The sequence below is a fragment of the Coregonus lavaretus genome, assembly GCF_964263955.1.
Source record: "Coregonus lavaretus genome assembly, chromosome: 23".
NCBI lineage: Eukaryota > Metazoa > Chordata > Actinopteri > Salmoniformes > Salmonidae > Coregonus > Coregonus lavaretus.
Genome location: NC_140010.1, coordinates 39,574,344 through 39,591,911, shown reverse-complemented (window position 1 = coordinate 39,591,911; position 17,568 = coordinate 39,574,344). Strand labels below are relative to the sequence as shown.

The following is a 17,568-nucleotide window of genomic DNA, read 5'->3' as shown; positions in this document are numbered from 1 at the left end:
AGAAATACCTTATTTACATAAGTATTATGACCCTTTGCTATGAGACTTTAAATTGAGCTCAGGTGCATCCTGTTTCCATTGATCATCCTTGAGATGTTTCTACAACTTTATTGGAGTCCACCTGTGGTAAATTCAATTGATTGGACATGATTTGGAAAGGAACACACCTGTCTATATAAGCTCCCACAGTTGACAGTGCATGTCAGAGCAAAAACCAAGCCATGAGGTTGAAGGAATTGTCTGTAGAGCTCCGATACAGGATTGTGTTGAGGCACAGATCTGGGGAAGGGTACCAAAAAATGTCTGCAGCATTGAAGGTTCCCAAGAACACAGTGGCCTCCATCATTCTTAAATGGAAGAAGTTTGGAACCACCAAGACTCTTCCTAGTGCTGGCTGCCCAGCCAAACTGAGCAATCGGGAGAGAAGGGCCTTGGTCAGGGAGGTGACCAAGAACCCGATGGAGATGGGAGAACCTTCCAGAAGGACAACCATCTCTGCAGCACTCCACCAATCAGGCCTTTATGGTAGAGTGGCCAGACGGAAGCCACTCCTCAGTAAAAGGCACACGACAGCCCGCTTGGAGTTTGCCAGAAGGCACCTAAAGGACTCAGACCATGAGAAACAAGATTCTCTGGTCTGATGAAACCAAGATTTAACTCTTTGGCCTGAATGCCAAGCGTCACGTCTGAAGGAAACCTGGCACCATCCCTACGGTATAGCATGGTGGGGGCAGCATCATGCTGTGGGGATGTTTTTCAGCGGCAGGAACTGGGAGACTAGTCAGGATCGAGGGAAATATGAACAGAGCAAAGTACAGAGAGATCCTTTGTGAAAACCTGCTCCAGAGCGCTCAAGACCTCAGACTGGGGCGAAGGTTCACCTTCCAACAGGACAACGACCCTAAGCACACAGCCAAGACAACGCAGGAGTGGCTTCGGGACAAGTCTCTGAATGTCCTTGAGTGGCCCAGCCAGAGCCCAGACTTGAACCCAATTGAACATCTATGGAGAGACCTGAAAATAGCTGTGAAGCAACGGTCCCCATCCAACCTGACAGAGCTTGAGAGGATCTGCAGAGAAGAATGGGAGAAACTCGCCAAATACAGGTGTGCCAAGCTTGTAATGTCATACCCAAGAAGACTCTAGGCTGTAATCGCTGCCAAAGGTGCTTCAACAAACTACTGAGTAAAGGGTTGGAATACTTATGTAAATGTGATATTTCAGGTTTTATTTTGTGATACATTAGCAAAAATTTCAAAAAAACAACTTTTGCTTTGTCATTATGGGGTATTGTGTGTAGATTGATGAGGGGGGAAAAAACTATTTAATCAATTTTAGAATGAGGCTGTAACGTAATAAAATGTGGAAATAGTCAATGGGTCTGAATACTTTCCGAATGCACTGTATAAAGATATAGTTGAAGTCGGAAGTTTACATACACCTTAGCCAAATACATTTAAACTCAGTTTTTCACAATTCCTGACATTTAATCCTAGTAAAAATTCCCTGTCTTAGGTCAGTTAGGATCACCACTTTATTTTAAGAATGTGAAATGTCAGAATAATAGTAGAGAATGATTTATTTCAGCTTTCATTTCTTTCATCACATTCCCAGTGGGTCAGAAGTTTACATACACTCAATTAGTATTTGGTAGCATTGCCTTTAAATTGTTTAACTTGGGTCAAATGTTTCAGGTAGCCTTCCACAAGTTTCCCACAATAAGTTGGGTGAATTTTTGCCAATTCCTCCTGACAGAGCTGGTGTAACTGAGTCAGGTTTGTAGGCCTCCTTGCTCGCACACGCCTTTTCTGTTCTGCCCACACATTTTCTATAGGATTGAGGTCAGGGCTTTGTGAAGGCCACTCCAAATCCTTGACTTTGTTGTCCTTAAGCCACTTTGCCACAACTTTGGAAGTATGCTTGGAGTCATTGTCCATTTGGAAGACCCATTTGCGACCAAGCTTTAACTTGCTGACTGATGTCTTGAGATGTTGCTTCAATATATCCACATACATTTCCTTCCTCATGATGCCATCTATTTTGTGAAGTGCACCAGTCCCTCCTGCAGCAAAGCACCCCCACAGCATGATGCTGCCACCCCCGTGCTTCACGGTTGGGATGGTGTTCTTCGGCTTGCAAGCATGCCCCTTTTCCTCAAAACATAGCAAGGGTCATTATGGCCAAACAGTTCTATTTTTGTTTCATTAGACCAGAGGACATTTCTCCAAAAAGTACGATCTTTGTCCCCATGTGCAGTTGCAAACCGTAGTCTGGCTTTTATATGGCAGTTTTGGAGCAGTGGCTTCTTCCTTGCTGAGCGGCCTTTCAGGTTATGTCAATATAGGACTCGTTTTACTGTGGATATAGATACTTTTGTACCTGTTTCCTCCAGCATCTTCACAAGGTCCTTTGCTGTTGTTCTGGGATTGATTTGCACTTTTCGCACCAAAGTACGTTCATCTCTAGGAGACAGAACGCTTCTCCTTCCTGAGCGGTATGACGGCTGTGTGGTCCCATGGTGTTTATACTTGCGTACTATTTGTACAGATGAATGTGGTACCTTCAGGCCTTTGGAAATTGCTCCCAAGGATGAACCAGACTTGTGGAGGTCTACCATTTTTTTCTGTGGTCTTTTTTTCTGTGGTCTTTTCCCAGGATGTCAAGCAAAGAGGCACTGAGTTTGAAGGTAGGCCTTGAAATACATCCACAGGTACACCTCCAATTAACTCAAATGATGTCAATTAGCCTATCAGAAGCTTCTAAAGCCATGACATAATTTTCTGGAATATTCCAAGCTGTTTAAAGGCACAGTCAACTTAGTGTATGTAAACTTCTGACCCACTGGAATTGTGATAGAGTAAATTATAAGTGAAATAATCTGTCTGTAAACAATTGTTGGAAAAATGACTTGTGTCATGCACAAAGTAGATGTCCTAACCGACTTGCCAAAACTAGTTTGTTAACAAGAAATTTGTGGAGTGGTTGAAAAACGAGTTTTAATGACTCCAACCTAAGTGTATGTAAACTTCAAACTTCAACTGTATATCGGTAATTGGTGACTTTTCCCTCCCTAAAATTGGTATCAGACCCAAAAATCCCTTATCGGTCAGGCTCTACTAAAGGTGGATGCTACATCACTTCAACCAGGATCCGACATATATATAATTTATATGTATTCCGTGAAATATCTTCAATATGAAACCAAAGCAATGATACACAATCGCTGCAAGACCAGAGTTATCTTATTCATCCATTTATCATTTCTCTACAAAGAAGACTCACCTCAGTGCTTATCCCTACAGTACCATTACTAGGGCGGATGAAACACTGAACCTACCCAAGGATCAATAGCTATCTCTTTTATGGCAGGCTTGTATGACTTCTCAACTCAATTACACAGCATGCAGGAAGGATAGAGGTGATTCTAACTGGGGCGTTTCACACACACCAGGTATTAGAGATGTCAGATTTGTACTCCAGCCCAATCCTAATGAAATATATGAGAGGATTAAGCACTACTAGCTAGGTCAGTGTTTCTCAAACTCAGGCCTGGGGACCCCAAGGGGTGCACGTTTTTGGTTTTTGCCCTAGCACTACACAGCTAATTCAAAATAATCAACTAATCATCAAGCTTTTATTATTTTAATCAGCTGTGTAGTGCTAGGGCAAAAACCAAAACGTGCACCCCTTGGGGTCCCCAGGACCGAGTTTGGGAAACACTGAGCTAGATGGTTGTGGAGCAGATTGTTTGTTTGCTGGTGAATGAGCCTATAAAACCACCTTGAGTGCTGTTGTGTATCTTTGGTAGTGTGTACAATGGTGTGAGTGCCAGGGCTGAGAGTGGAGGTTTTAGTGTGATTGTGTATCTGTGTAAGTGTGTGTGTCTAGACAGGTGATGCGTGGTTGATAGAGGTATGTGTGTCATGTGTTTCCATCTGTGTGCTTGTGTATGTGCGTGCTCACATGCGTGTGTGTGTCATGTGCATGTGCTTCCGTGTGTGTGTGTGTGTGCACATGCATATGTGTGTGTCTGAGCCCATGTACAGTGGGGAGAACAAGTATTTGATACACTGCCGATTTTGCAGGTTTTCCTACTTACAAAGCATGTAGAGGTCTGTAATTTTTATCATAGGTACACTTCAACTGTGAGAGACGGAATCTAAAACAAAAATCCAGAAAATCACATTGTATGATTTTTAAGTAATTCATTTGCATTTTATTGCATGACATAAGTATTTGATCACCTACCAACCAGTAAGAATTCCGGCTCTCACAGACCTGTTAGTTTTTCTTTAAGAAGCCCTCCTGTTCTCCACTCATTACCTGTATTAACTGCACCTGTTTGAACTCGTTACCTGTATAAAAGACACCTGTCCACACACTCAATCAAACAGACTCCAACCTCTCCACAACGGCCAAGACCAGAGAGCTGTGTAAGGACATCAGGGATAAAATTGTAGACCTGCACAAGGCTGGGATGGGCTACAGGACAATAGGCAAGCAGCTTGGTGAGAAGGCAACAACTGTTGGCGCAATTATTAGAAAATGGAAGAAGTTCAAGATGACGGTCAATCACCCTCGGTCTGGGGCTCCATGCAAGATCTCACCTCGTGGGGCATCAATGATCATGAGGAAGGTGAGGGATCAGCCCAGAACTACACGGCAGGACCTGGTCAATGACCTGAAGAGAGCTGGGACCACAGTCTCAAAGAAAACCATTAGTAACACACTACGTCGTCATGGATTAAAATCCTGCAGTGCACGCAAGATCCCCCTGCTCAAGCCAGCGCATGTCCAGGCCCGTCTGAAGTTTGCCAATGACCATCTGGATGATCCAGAGGAGGAATGGGAGAAGGTCATGTGGTCTGATGAGACAAAAATAGAGCTTTTTGGTCTAAACTCCACTCGCCGTGTTTGGAGGAAGAAGAAGGATGAGTACAACCCCAAGAACACCATCCCAACCGTGAAGTATGGAGGTGGAAACATCATTCTTTGGGGATGCTTTTCTGCAAAGGGGACAGGACAAATGCACCGTATTGAGGGGAGGATGGATGGGGCCATGTATCGCGAGATCTTGGCCAACAACCTCCTTCCCTCAGTAAGAGCATTGAAGATGGGTCGTGGCTGGTTCTTCCAGCATGACAACGACCCGAAACACACAGCCAGGGCAACTAAGGAGTGGCTCCGTAAGAAGCATCTCAAGGTCCTGGAGTGGCCTAGCCAGTCTCCAGACCTGAACCCAATAGAACATCTTTGGAGGGAGCTGAAAGTCCGTATTGCCCAGCGACAGCCCTGAAACCTGAAGGATCTGGAGAAGGTCTATATGGAGGAGTGGGCCAAAATCCCTGCTGCAGTGTGTGCAAACCTGGTCAAGACCTACAGGAAACGTATGATCTCTGTAATTGGAAACAAAGGTTTCTGTACCAAATATTAAGTTCTGCTTTTGTGATGTATCAAATACTTATGTCATGCAATAAAATGCAAATGAATTACTTAAAAATCATACAATATGATTTTCTGGATTTTTGTTTTAGATTCTGTCTCTCACAGTTGAAGTGTACCTATGATAAAAATGACAGACCTCTACATGCTTTGTAAGTAGGAAAACCTGCAAAATCGGCAGTGTATCAAATACTTGTTCTCCTCACTGTATGTGTGTATGTGTATTAGTGCTGGGACGATAAACCAAACATTATCGACACCGACCATACCGATCACTTATCGCAGGCATTTTGCTGATATCGTTCATTTCAATAAGTAGCTTATACTAGAGAAATGTGAAGTTTGAAATGAAATACGTTTGCTAATATGGGTGATAATTAATGGGACAACTGATGGCTACAACCATCAAACTCATAGTAGTAGTTTAAAGGATAATTAGTAAAACATGTGGTGCACATTAATGGTATAAACATCGTTCTATTCATCGTTATCACATAAATTCAGACTATTTATTGCGATATGGATTTATTTCCATAACGCCCAGTTCTAAAGTGTATCTCTCCTGACCTGAGAGATGTGGTTGATGGAGGACTCCATTCGGCGCAGCTGCGAGGCCTGGATGTCCAGCAGCTGCAGCACGTTGTTGGCTAAGGCATTGATCTGGTAGGCCACGCTCGCCAGAGACTGGGTGGTGTAGGCTTTAGTCTCCTCCAGAGCTTTCCTCTTGTCCTGTGCCTAGAAGATGATGAAGAAGATGAAGATGACTACACAAGATCCAATGGAAATTTGACTTCTGCTTTATCCCAAACCCCCCAAAAGACACATCCACACACATAGGTTGGAGCAGGGGGAAAGACCATTGTATACATTGAACATTACACAGTACATTTTGTAGATTCAATTCAACAAAGCTTTTTTGTATAATGGTCATTTCCATGTAAAAGGACCCATGAGCACCAACATGTTAAGTTCATTGGAGCATGTCAAATTGGGTGTCAAATGAAAGCTAAGAGTCTATATTTTTGAGAACTTAAGGCATATATACATTTTTCAACAATTTTCCATCCTAAAAACGTTGAATAAGCAATGGTTGATTTCTTGTTAAACAGATGGAATAGGGGTCTTAGGTATTAAAAATACATCAAAGCACAATACTGTTGAAGTAATGACCCCTACCAACTAATATCAACACTTATATTTAGTTAAGGAGAATTTCTTCTACCTTCTGTAAGTTTAAAAAACATTGTCTTATGCCTTGAAATTCCATTACCAAAAACCCACATATCTTTAAGATATTTTCTAATTTCTCTCCCTCATGAGGGGGAAGGATAATGAAAGTTCACAGAAGTAACAAGCAAAGGTAGACCTACCAATTATTTATAGTGTTTTTACTGATTTATGAATTATTTGTTTATGAATTATTAAGTGATTCAAACTCAAAATTCTGTTACCAAATTGGTAACGGAATTCCCGAAAAATTGGTAACAGAATTTCTGCAATTGAATTGGCTACAATGGGAAATCATAGTAGTCACAAACCACAGTTGGGTCGCCTGCTACTGTCCTCCCTTCCACTGGCAGACTGTTATGTTCAGCTCATAACTGTTTTCTTTCTCTTTCTGTCGTCTGGTGGTCAAAGCAAGAGTGTGAAAAGTCTGGACAACCCCTCGCTCCCTCCCGCTCTCTCTCTCTTCCCTCTCCCTCTAATTAATGCCACCTCTCTCGGCTCTTACTGACCTACCCATGAGCCCCATCTCTTTCCATTTACTGTAACTAACATCCTCAACCACTGAGCACAGACCAACACCGGACGTCCATGGACGTTGAAAAGTAGTTAAAACTTGTGAAACATAGACGAATATGATTGGTTCAGATTTGGTTTGGCCCGGACCAACCAAATGTGGTCTTGTTTGGTGGCGGAGGTCATAAAAAGAATAGCCAGTGTGTAGAATAATGTCCAAATATGCAAAGGAGGATATTGCATATTTCTACCTTTGTGTACCTATTTAGGATACATCACCATGAAGAGAATGACGTTTATATCCATAATTATGCATTTCTGTAGTACAGCTCAGGGACCATGATGAAATTTCATTACTGCAATTCTGTTACCAGGTGTAACTCCACTTCACTTACTGTAGTTCAATAACCAAAATAAATTTTTTCAAAGGCAAGGTGTCGTCTTAGCTGCCACCCCATTCTTTCTGCAGACATATTTGAATCTTTAATTGGGAGCAGATATTTAACAGAGTTTATGGAAAACGTGGTCACATAAAAAAAATGGAGGCAGAGGAGTTATAGATCCACAACAGTGTTTTGCAAACATTTCCTTGAGCACCCCCTCAGGTGTGCTTGCACTGGAATACATCAAATAAATGAAACTGGCAGGGGGTACTTGAGTAGAGGTTTGGAAAACAGAAAACTGTTGAAGATCATCAACTCTTCTGCTTTGGCATATAGTATTTGTTGCCGATTCCATATCGAATTTTATTGAAAAGTGAGAAAGAAAGATTGGGGGATATAAAGGGAGAGGGGGAAGCACTGAGATATACAAAGGGAGGAGAAATAGAAGATATACAATGTAGGGGGGGGGGGACTCAGGCAGAGTCAAATAAACTTGTGCAAAACAGAACACGAATTCACCCAGTAGACAACATAGGAAAACATTGATAAAATCCCTTAGGCGGTGCTCTAAAAATACCTATGCCTACACGAGGACAGGGTTTTTCTCCATATGTTACTTGGCATTTCTGATAAGGTGACAAGCAATGCATGCTGGGTAGAGTGGAATTCACACCGCCACTTCCGAATAAACAGGTGCACATTGGGACGTTAGCCTCCGGGAATGCTGGGACATTGGTTAGGAAGCGGGTCCCTCCCTGCTGCAACAGCCATCTGTCTGAGCCTACAGTCATTGCTCCACACACAGTTCCGTTGTAAGTATAGGCCTACGATGTGCATGAAGACTACACACCACACACGCACACAGCAGACCTGGGTTCAAATACTATTTGAATCCATTTCAAATACTTCATCGGTGCTTGATTAAGCTTGTCTGGCTTAATGTATTAATAGAACAGTCCCTAAACTGCATACCTTTCCCATCTGGCACTCCAGGCAGACTAGAGCAAACGCTCAAGGTATTTGAAAGATTGGGTTCGATACAACAGACCCTGTTGCAGTGAATTTGTGTAAATAGAAAATGCCCTGCGTGTACACAATGCATCAAAGCAAGTCCACGCAGTGCAGACAAATAGATTCTGACAACACATACCCGCACAAACACAGACATTTAAAAAGCCTATGTTTTACAATGTAATCGCAGCACAAACTTGGCACAGAATTGTACATACACAATGGCAACACACACGCACACACACATACACACGTATGCATGTCCTCAGGCACACACAGACATCTAGAAAGAACCTTGTAGCAGTGATTGACATCTCCATATACTGTATGTTCCCATGCTTCCATTCATCTGAATAATAGTACAGTACGAACGTGTGACTTAAAGTACCCTTACATTATGCACTTGTTAGAAATCGAACCATGGCTAAAGCCTTGTTATCATTGGAAGCAACTTAGTCGGCGCTGAGTGAATTGAGTTGAGTGAATGAATTTGGGAGAATGTCTGTCTCATCTGCATTGGTGGCTTTATTTGTCGACAAGGCAAGGGGCCACACCTCTAATTCGGGGTAATTGAGGACAAGTGGTAAATCTTAGTGTTGGAGAGAGAAGGATTAGGTTGTGTTAACACCTTTTAAACATAGACCAACGTCCTAAAAAAGCTACACAGTCCCAATTTTTGGTTGTTGAAACATTTGGGATCATGTTGTATTTAGGCTGTTGAGTGCATTTAGAGTGTATAAATACTATTTTGACAAAGCTTGAGTGTTTAGAAACCACACACAACGTTACAGAAGTACTCACATTTGGTGGCAGTGGTGGGATTACCTAACATCTCAAACTGGATTGGGTAGGCCCAAGATTTTGTATGTTAGATATTTCCATTAACCAACACACCAAGGCACAGAACAGGTAGAGCAGTGCAAATTGAACACTGATCTTACTTGACCTGCAGTACAACTGTTTTTATGGTGGAGTACAGACTGCCCAAATGGAGAGCAGCTTAGCCCTGTTGCTGCTGAGCCTGTAAGGACAGACGCAGGGAGCGAACATTTAATGGAAAAATCAGACAGGAACAAAACACTGACAGCGTCTGGACAACGGAAACGAAACAACATGAATGCAGACACTGGGATCAAACTGAGGAACAGACAGATATAGGGGAGGTAACCAAGCAGTGATGAAGTTCAGGTGAGTCCAATAAAGCGCTGATGCGCGTAACGATGGTGACAGGTGCGCGTAATGATGGTCAGCCTGGCGCCCTCGAGCGCCAGGGAGGGGGAGCGGGAGCAGGCGTGACAGAGCCAAAAGGGGGTTATTGCGAACTGCTATTGGAGATGGGCCTAGTAATCCAAGGGTCAAAGAGGACATTCTCTATAACATTGGAAGAGTTTGGAGCAGTCAGTAGGGTCACAACCTCATGGTAGGTGATGGTATACATCAACACTTCTTTAATACATAGGACGAAAGAAGGTAAAACCACAACAAAAAGCTCCCTACTGTAGTTAATAGTAATTAAAATATACAAATATTCTCCAGGGGACACGATTGTTTGAAGTCGTTTATCAACTGAAGTAATTTCATGATAGTGATCACTAAGAGATAGTAGATTACAACACAACACTTCTTGGTCTGAATCCATTGCACAGGGGAAATTGACAGGAAAAACCATCCCACTCAACATCTCTTTGACCCCCTTTCCCATCCTCTTCGTATCCTGTAGACCAATAGTTGTATCAGGGATTCACTGACCTGTGGTGTTCATGTCTCATCAAATGTTCCACTAATTTCATGTGCTGTTTTCCGAACAGGTCGCCTGCTAACGCTAGCTAGCAAAAACACCCCCCCCCCCCCCCTCAAAGTATCAGTATAATATCGTCCACAATAATATTGTGATATGTAACTATCAATTTTTTCCCCCATCACTAATGGTAGGTGGTACTTTATGATGGTAGACACACATGGTACAACTCTCCTAATCTCCAACTCCTATAGCTCTTCATTTTCAACTCTTTACCAAGGCTAACCAGTCTTTATCTTGGTATTTGGTAGCCTACTTTATGATGGGAGACCCACACTATACTAACCTGGTACGTTTGAACTAGTACCCCATCATCTAATGATACTACATTTTACATTTACATTTTAGTCATTTAGCAGACGCTCTTATCCAGAGCGACTTACAGTTAGTGAATACATATTTTTTTTATACTGGCCCCTGGCCTGCTGCTACTATCTGAAAAAGACTTGAAGGCCACAAACTCATAACTCATGTGAAGGGGGGTTTAAAGTGGGGACTCAGCTGTGACAAATACTGTTGCTTGTGTGTTTCCTTCCTTAAAGGGATAGTTCGGGATTTTGGCAATGATTTTCTTTATGTCTCTGCGTGCAGTTTGAAGGAAGTTGCCAACTAGCATTAGCGCAATTGCTAACTAGCACAATAACTGGAAGTCTATGGAGAAAGCTATTATGCTAGTTTGCCTGTCATTGTGGATTATGGCATTTATCAATGGGCATTGTGTTCTTTTATGATATGGTTATAAAGGTGTTATAGCAGGCCACATGACCTGTAGTGCTCCCCAATGACGTCACTGATGACGAGCTATCCAACTGCACAGCTGGATTTATCTGGATTATACAATATGGCATATCTGGTGCCCCCATTGGGTGACCCTTACATCTCCAAATTGCTATTAAGTTAGCGTCATTGTCGTAGCCTGAACAAAACGGCATTCCTGAGTGCCTAATCCTGCCCCCACTTTTTTCATAATTTGTTTTATTAATATGATACACTTCCACTGGTCCTGGGGCCCTTGTTAAGGTCAACGGTATTATGAACTTTACCCAGTACCGGGACATTTTAGCCCAAAACCTGGCTGCCTCTGCCAGGAGGCTGAAACTTGGCCACAAGTGTGTCTTCCAGCAAGACAATAACCCCAAACACACATCAAAATCCTCAAAGAAATGGTTAATTTACCACAAAATCAACATTTTACAATGGCCATCTCAGTCTCTGGACTTGAACCCCCTTGACAAACAAATTTTGACCCCTATCTTTTTGAGATGTACATTTTTCTTGTTGAACAAAATCTCTTTCTCTGAGCAATTGTATTAGTATAAAATAATGTTATTTTCCAAAAATGTTGAGCATACAATATACAGGAAACTGCCAAGATAATGAAACACTTGAGTAAATGAGGGATACAAAGTATATTGAAAGCAGGTGCTTCCACACAGGTGTGGTTCCTAACTTAATGAAGTCATTAACATCCCATCATGCTTAGGGTCATGTATTGGCTGGGCAGGCCATTATTTTGGCTATCATGGATATGACCCCACAGGGTACAAGTGATCACTGAATGGTTTGATGAGCATGACAACGATGTAAGTCATATGCCATGGCTGTCTCAGTCACCAGATCTCAACCCAATTGAACAATAATGGGAGATTCTGGAGCAGTGCTTGCGACAGCGTTTTCCACCACCATCAACAAAACACCAAGTTGCATCCCTCCAATATAGTTTCAGACACTTGTAGAATCTATGCCAAGATGCATGGAAGCTGTTCTGGCTCGTGGTGGCCCAACGCCCTATTAAGACACTTTATGTTGGTGTTTCCTTTATTTTGACAGTTACCTGTAGCTCTATATTTGTATTATTAATGTTATACAGTCTTTTTTGATAATCTTTGTCAAGGGTGCCAGTCATTTTGGACCTGACTGTATATCAGTGGGGAACCATCAAGGCCTTCTAATAATTGTTGTATTTTTTGAATATCAATGTCTGAGAAAACTGAGGAGAAAAAAAAGATCCAATCAGGATTTTTCTTTGGTCTCTGGGGAGATAAATCATCTAGATAAAACTGAGTGGTTATATTTAGCTTTGCTCTGTTGTTTTCCCACCCCAAAAATGTGGACACTTCCTGAATATGATGTCATTGTGGGAAGAGTACATTTACATTTACATTTAAGTCATTTAGCAGACGCTCTTATCCAGAGCGACTTACAAATTGGTGCATTCAACTTAGGATAGCCAGTGGGACAACCACATCTTGATCACAGTAAGTACACTTCTTCAAACAAGCAGCTGTGAGCAAAGTCAGTGCAATCAGGGACAACTACATCTCGATCACAATAAGTCAATTTCTTTAAACAAGTAAGTGCTAGCAGGTTAAATAAGTCAGGTGTTAGTTTAGACAAAAGACAGTGGTAGTAAAGGGGGGGGTAGAAGGATCACTATTATACTATTCCAGGTATTCCTTAAAGAGGTAGGGTTTCAAGTGTCTCCGGAAGGTGGTACTACAAACTAACAGGGTAGAAAGTCAAATCAGGGACACACAGAAAATATTAAATACAATAACAATAAATACAATCATCATTTTAAAAAAAACGTTTTTGAAGAGAGATTTTAAATAGGATTATAAAATAATGATGGCTTATATTTCTCATAGAAGTTGATGAATAGCACCTAGGGACATGGAAAAAACGCCTATATCCACTAAAAACAAAATGCATACAATTTACTTTGAGATACATCCTAATATTTATATTTCTTAATTCAATTATTTTACTTTTATATCTGTGTGTATTGATGTGAATTGTTAGATATTACTGCACTGCTGGAGCTAGGAACGCAAGCATTTTGCTACAGCCACAATAATACAGTGCTGTGAAAAAGTATTTGCCCCCTTTCTAATTTTCTCTACTTTTGCATATTTGTGATACTGAATGTTATCAGATCTTCAACCAAAACCTAATATTAGATAAAGGGAACATAAGTGAACAAATAACACAACAATTACATATATATTTCATAAACAAAGTTATGCAACCCCCAATTCCCCTGTGTGAAAATGTAATTGCCCCCTTACACTCAATAACTGGTTGTGCCACCTTTAGCTGCAATGACTCCAACCAAATGCTTCCTGTAGTTGTTGATCAGTCTCTCACGTCACTGTGGAGGAATTTTGGCCCACTCTTCCATGCAGAACTGCTTTAACTCAGTGACATGTGGGTTTTCAAGCATGAACTGCTTGTTTCAAGTCCTGCCACAACATCTCAATTGGGATTAGGTCTGGACTTTGACTAGGCCATTCCAAAACTTCCAATTTGTTGCTTTTTAGCAATTTTCATGTAGACTTGATTGTGTGTTTTGGATCATTGTCTTGCTGCATGACCCAGCTGCGCTTCAGCTTCAGCTCACAGACGGATGGTCTGACATTCTCCTGTAGAATTCTCTGATACAGAGCAGAATTCATGGTTCCTTCTATTAAGGCAACTCGTCCAGGTCCTGAGGCAGCAAAGCATCCCCAAACCATTACACCACCACCACCATGCTTGACCTTTGGTATGATGTTCTTACTGTGGAATGCAGAGTTTGGTTTTCGCCAGACATTACTGGAACCATGTCGTCCAAAAAGTTATACTTTTGAATCATCTGTCCATAGAACGTTCTTCCAAGAGTCTTGATGATCATCCAGGTGCTTTTTGGCAAACTTGAGTCAACTTTTTGGACGAGATGGGTCCCACTATTTTACAGAAGCTACAGTATGCTACCATGCACTGTCTATCCGAGATTGCTAAATAATGAGCTACAATGGCTGCTTCTGATGATTCGTCTTTCCAAGAAGAGCTGGAGGACAAAACATTTTCTGATGTTCTTTTACATAAGAACATACAGCCCTATCTATTTGAGCCAGAATCCACTGAACAGGAGTTGAGACGGCGAGAAAAATAATTGCGAGACCAGCAAGCAGCGATGGCAGCCTAGACCAGCTGGACCAGGACTCAGGAGGGCAAATGACAAACGAGTAAGTTGTTTTGCTGTCGGTATCTAGCTAGCAATATAAGCTCACTTTTTAAACGAAGCAGTGTTGTTCAGTACAGTACAATTTGGTGATTGATTCGTCCATGACAGGGCTTGCTAGTACCACTACAAGGCAAGCTAGACACGTTTAGCTTGCTAGCTGTGTATTTGCTATCCCTAAAATATACTGTAGTCTAACATTATCGCTAGCTAGATAACTAGCCTAGCTAGCCTCAGTGCCTCTCATTAAGAGCAAAACTGGAGAATTTTTTTGATAATGGCTTAGAGTAAAGGAATGACTTTGGTTTTATGACTCATTTTAGTCTTGGAGTAACTATAACGGTGTGTTGTAGCTAGCTAGCTAACCTGTGTCTGGAGATGTCTCATATTCTACACCATGCTGCTACAGTAGGAATACAAACAGGACACAATGATTGGCCATGAATGTGTACTAGCGTTTTCGTCTTTCTCTCACAGACAATACCGCTTGGATACAAAGAAGTTGATGACTCTCAAGAGAAGTGAAAAGTCCCATAACAACAACCTCCCCTTGTAACAAAGTGACTTCGAACACCTCATTGCACCACCAAACACACCATATGCAAGTATTCCCTATGTAGAACTGTAGTATTTATTATAAGCGTTAGTAGTATATTTTTCTTCTACTGTATGTATGTCATACATTGCCATAACTGTTCCTGCATACTGCTGTGTAAACTCACATCAGTCTCAAGCGCAAATAAACGTAGTCTTGAATACAAGCCATGTCTACTTATTTACTATATTGACAGACTAATCTACTGTTATATTGAAGCATGTTCACTTGCCAACAAATGTCAGTTTAAATGACACACCAACTCCCTGCATTATTTGTTTTAGCAGTAAGACTGAAGCTAGTTTATCCAAATACATTTCATAAATATCACAATGAATTGATCCAGAAGTTGAAGTCAACACTTTATTGCTTTCTGATGCAGCTGGAATAAAAATTTAAAAAAGCATATAAAAACATAATTAGATACATATGTACAACAGCTAACAACATCTATACCACAGTGCAGGTGTGAGCATACTAGGCATTTTATATTATACTACTATATCAGTCTAACTGAATATGGATGTTATGTTGGTTGAATGTTCCAGGCAGGTTCCAGAATGTTCTTCAGCTGGTGAACCTCTTCTTGTGTTGGGTAATGGCAGCTGGTTTAGCAGGCTTTGGCGCTGTGGCAATGTTGGCAGGGATGTTGGGTTTGAGGAGCTGTGAATCAGGCTCTTTGTAGACAACCGTCTGGTCCTTTCTGCACTCCACAGCCAGGTGGACAAGCCTCTCGTACACTTTCTTCACCTCCAACTGCTTCGACCTCTAGTTGTGTGGTTCAGTAGACAAGCACTGCCAACAATAGAGTGAATAGGTTAGAAGACTATACTAACGGCCCCTCTCCCCCATGCCAAAGAACTGACTGCAACGGTGTGAAAAGTTTGAAGAGCACTTGTCTTGTAGACAGTTTAGTGTATTGGTGATTTTGTTTTCTCAAGAGGGTAGTGTGCTTTCATAAATACCTTTGGCTGTCCTGGCTTGTTTCTAAGACAGATGATGTTGAGCTTGAGCTTATTCCAGGCTGAAAGCTTCGATCCAATGGGTCTACAGGCTCTGTACTACTAAAGGTCATCATCAGCAGCAGCAGGATTAGTCTGTAGGACACACAGTAGTCAGTGATTAGCCAACATTTTACTACTTTGTCCCCATTAATACACATTCAAACAAGGTACTATATCCACCCATTCCCCCATGTCAATAGATCATGCATACTAACCTTCACATACAATACCAACCCCCAACAGACACCAGTCACCCACACCATCCCCTCCTTACTAATACCTCCTTTTCTCCAACTTAGACTTCAAACCTTGCATGAACAATCAACTAAGCCTCCATAACACAGAGAAAACTACCGTAGAAGTTGTAGCCTACTTGTTAACACACCAACTATGACAACAAGACACAGACCATGTTCATCCCTAGCTCCAGTATATTTGCTCATCATAGAGTCATGGAAAGATTTAGTAGATTTTAGTAAGATTTTTCAAGGTGACTTACACTATTTCCTGGTGCTGAGCTTGATGTTGATGTCTATGCAGATGTTGATGGGATCGGACTCTAAATAGAACACAGTCACATTAGCCTCTGCGGTAGTTAGGTAGCTAGCTAAAGGTTAGCTACCGTAACCTAACGAAGCTAACGTTCGCTTGCAAAAGTTACAAATCACATTGCCAGACAGCAGCTGGCTAATTACATTGATATGCTTTGGAATGTATAGTCAGCGTATTATGAAAGCTAGCTAGCTAGATTTTGGTTTAGATACAGTGCCTTCAGAAAGTATTCATATTGTTGTGTTACAAAGTGGAATTCAAATGGATTGAATTGTCATTTTTGGTCAACAATCTACACAAAATACTCTGCAATGTCAAAATGGAAGAAAAATTATAGTGTAAAAAAAAAAACATGAAAAATGTTTTACTAATATATCTTGATTACATAAGTATTCACACCCCCTGAGTCAATACATGTTAGAATCACCTTTGGCAGCGATTACAGCTGTGAGTCTTTCTGGGTAAGTTCTCGAACAGCTTTCCACACATGGATTGTGCAAAATATGTCCATAACTTTTTTCAAAATTCTTCAAGTTCTGTCAAATTGGTTGTTGATCATTGCTAGACAACCATTTTCAGGTCTTGTCATAGAGTTTCAAGCAGATTTAAGTCAAAACTGTAACTCAGGAACATTAACTGTCTTCTTGGTAAGCAACTCCAGTGTAGATTTGGCCTTGCGTTTTAGGTTATTGGCCTACTGAAAGGTGAATTAATCTCCCAGTGTCCAGTGGAAAGCAGACTAAACAAGGTTTTCCTCTAGGATTTTGCCTGTGCTTAGCTCCATTACATTTCTTTTTTATCCTGAAAAACTCCCTAGTTCTTAACAATTACAAGCATACCCATAACATGATGCAGCCACCACTATGCTTGAAAAGTGTTACTCAGTAATGTGTTGTATTGGATTTGCCCCAAACATAACACTTTGTATTCAGGACAAAAAGTTAATTGCTTTGCCACATTTTTTGCAGTATTACTTTAGTACCTTGTTGCAAACAGGGTGCATGTTTTAGAATATTTTTTATTCTGTACAGGCTTCCTTC

The 17,568-nt window shown here is 41.3% G+C and overlaps 1 protein-coding gene across 1 annotated transcript in view; it reads right to left on the bottom strand.

The window, feature by feature from the left end:
• The window catches only part of LOC311150452 (abl interactor 1-like), a 64,898-nt gene that overhangs the window by 35,206 nt on the left and 12,124 nt on the right, over positions 1 to 17,568 (bottom strand). Inside the window, exon 2 of the mRNA XM_084187951.1 lies at positions 6,010 to 6,177. Coding sequence (XP_084044077.1) covers positions 6,010 to 6,177 — 168 coding nt within the window. The remainder of the gene's footprint in view (positions 1 to 6,009; positions 6,178 to 17,568) is intronic.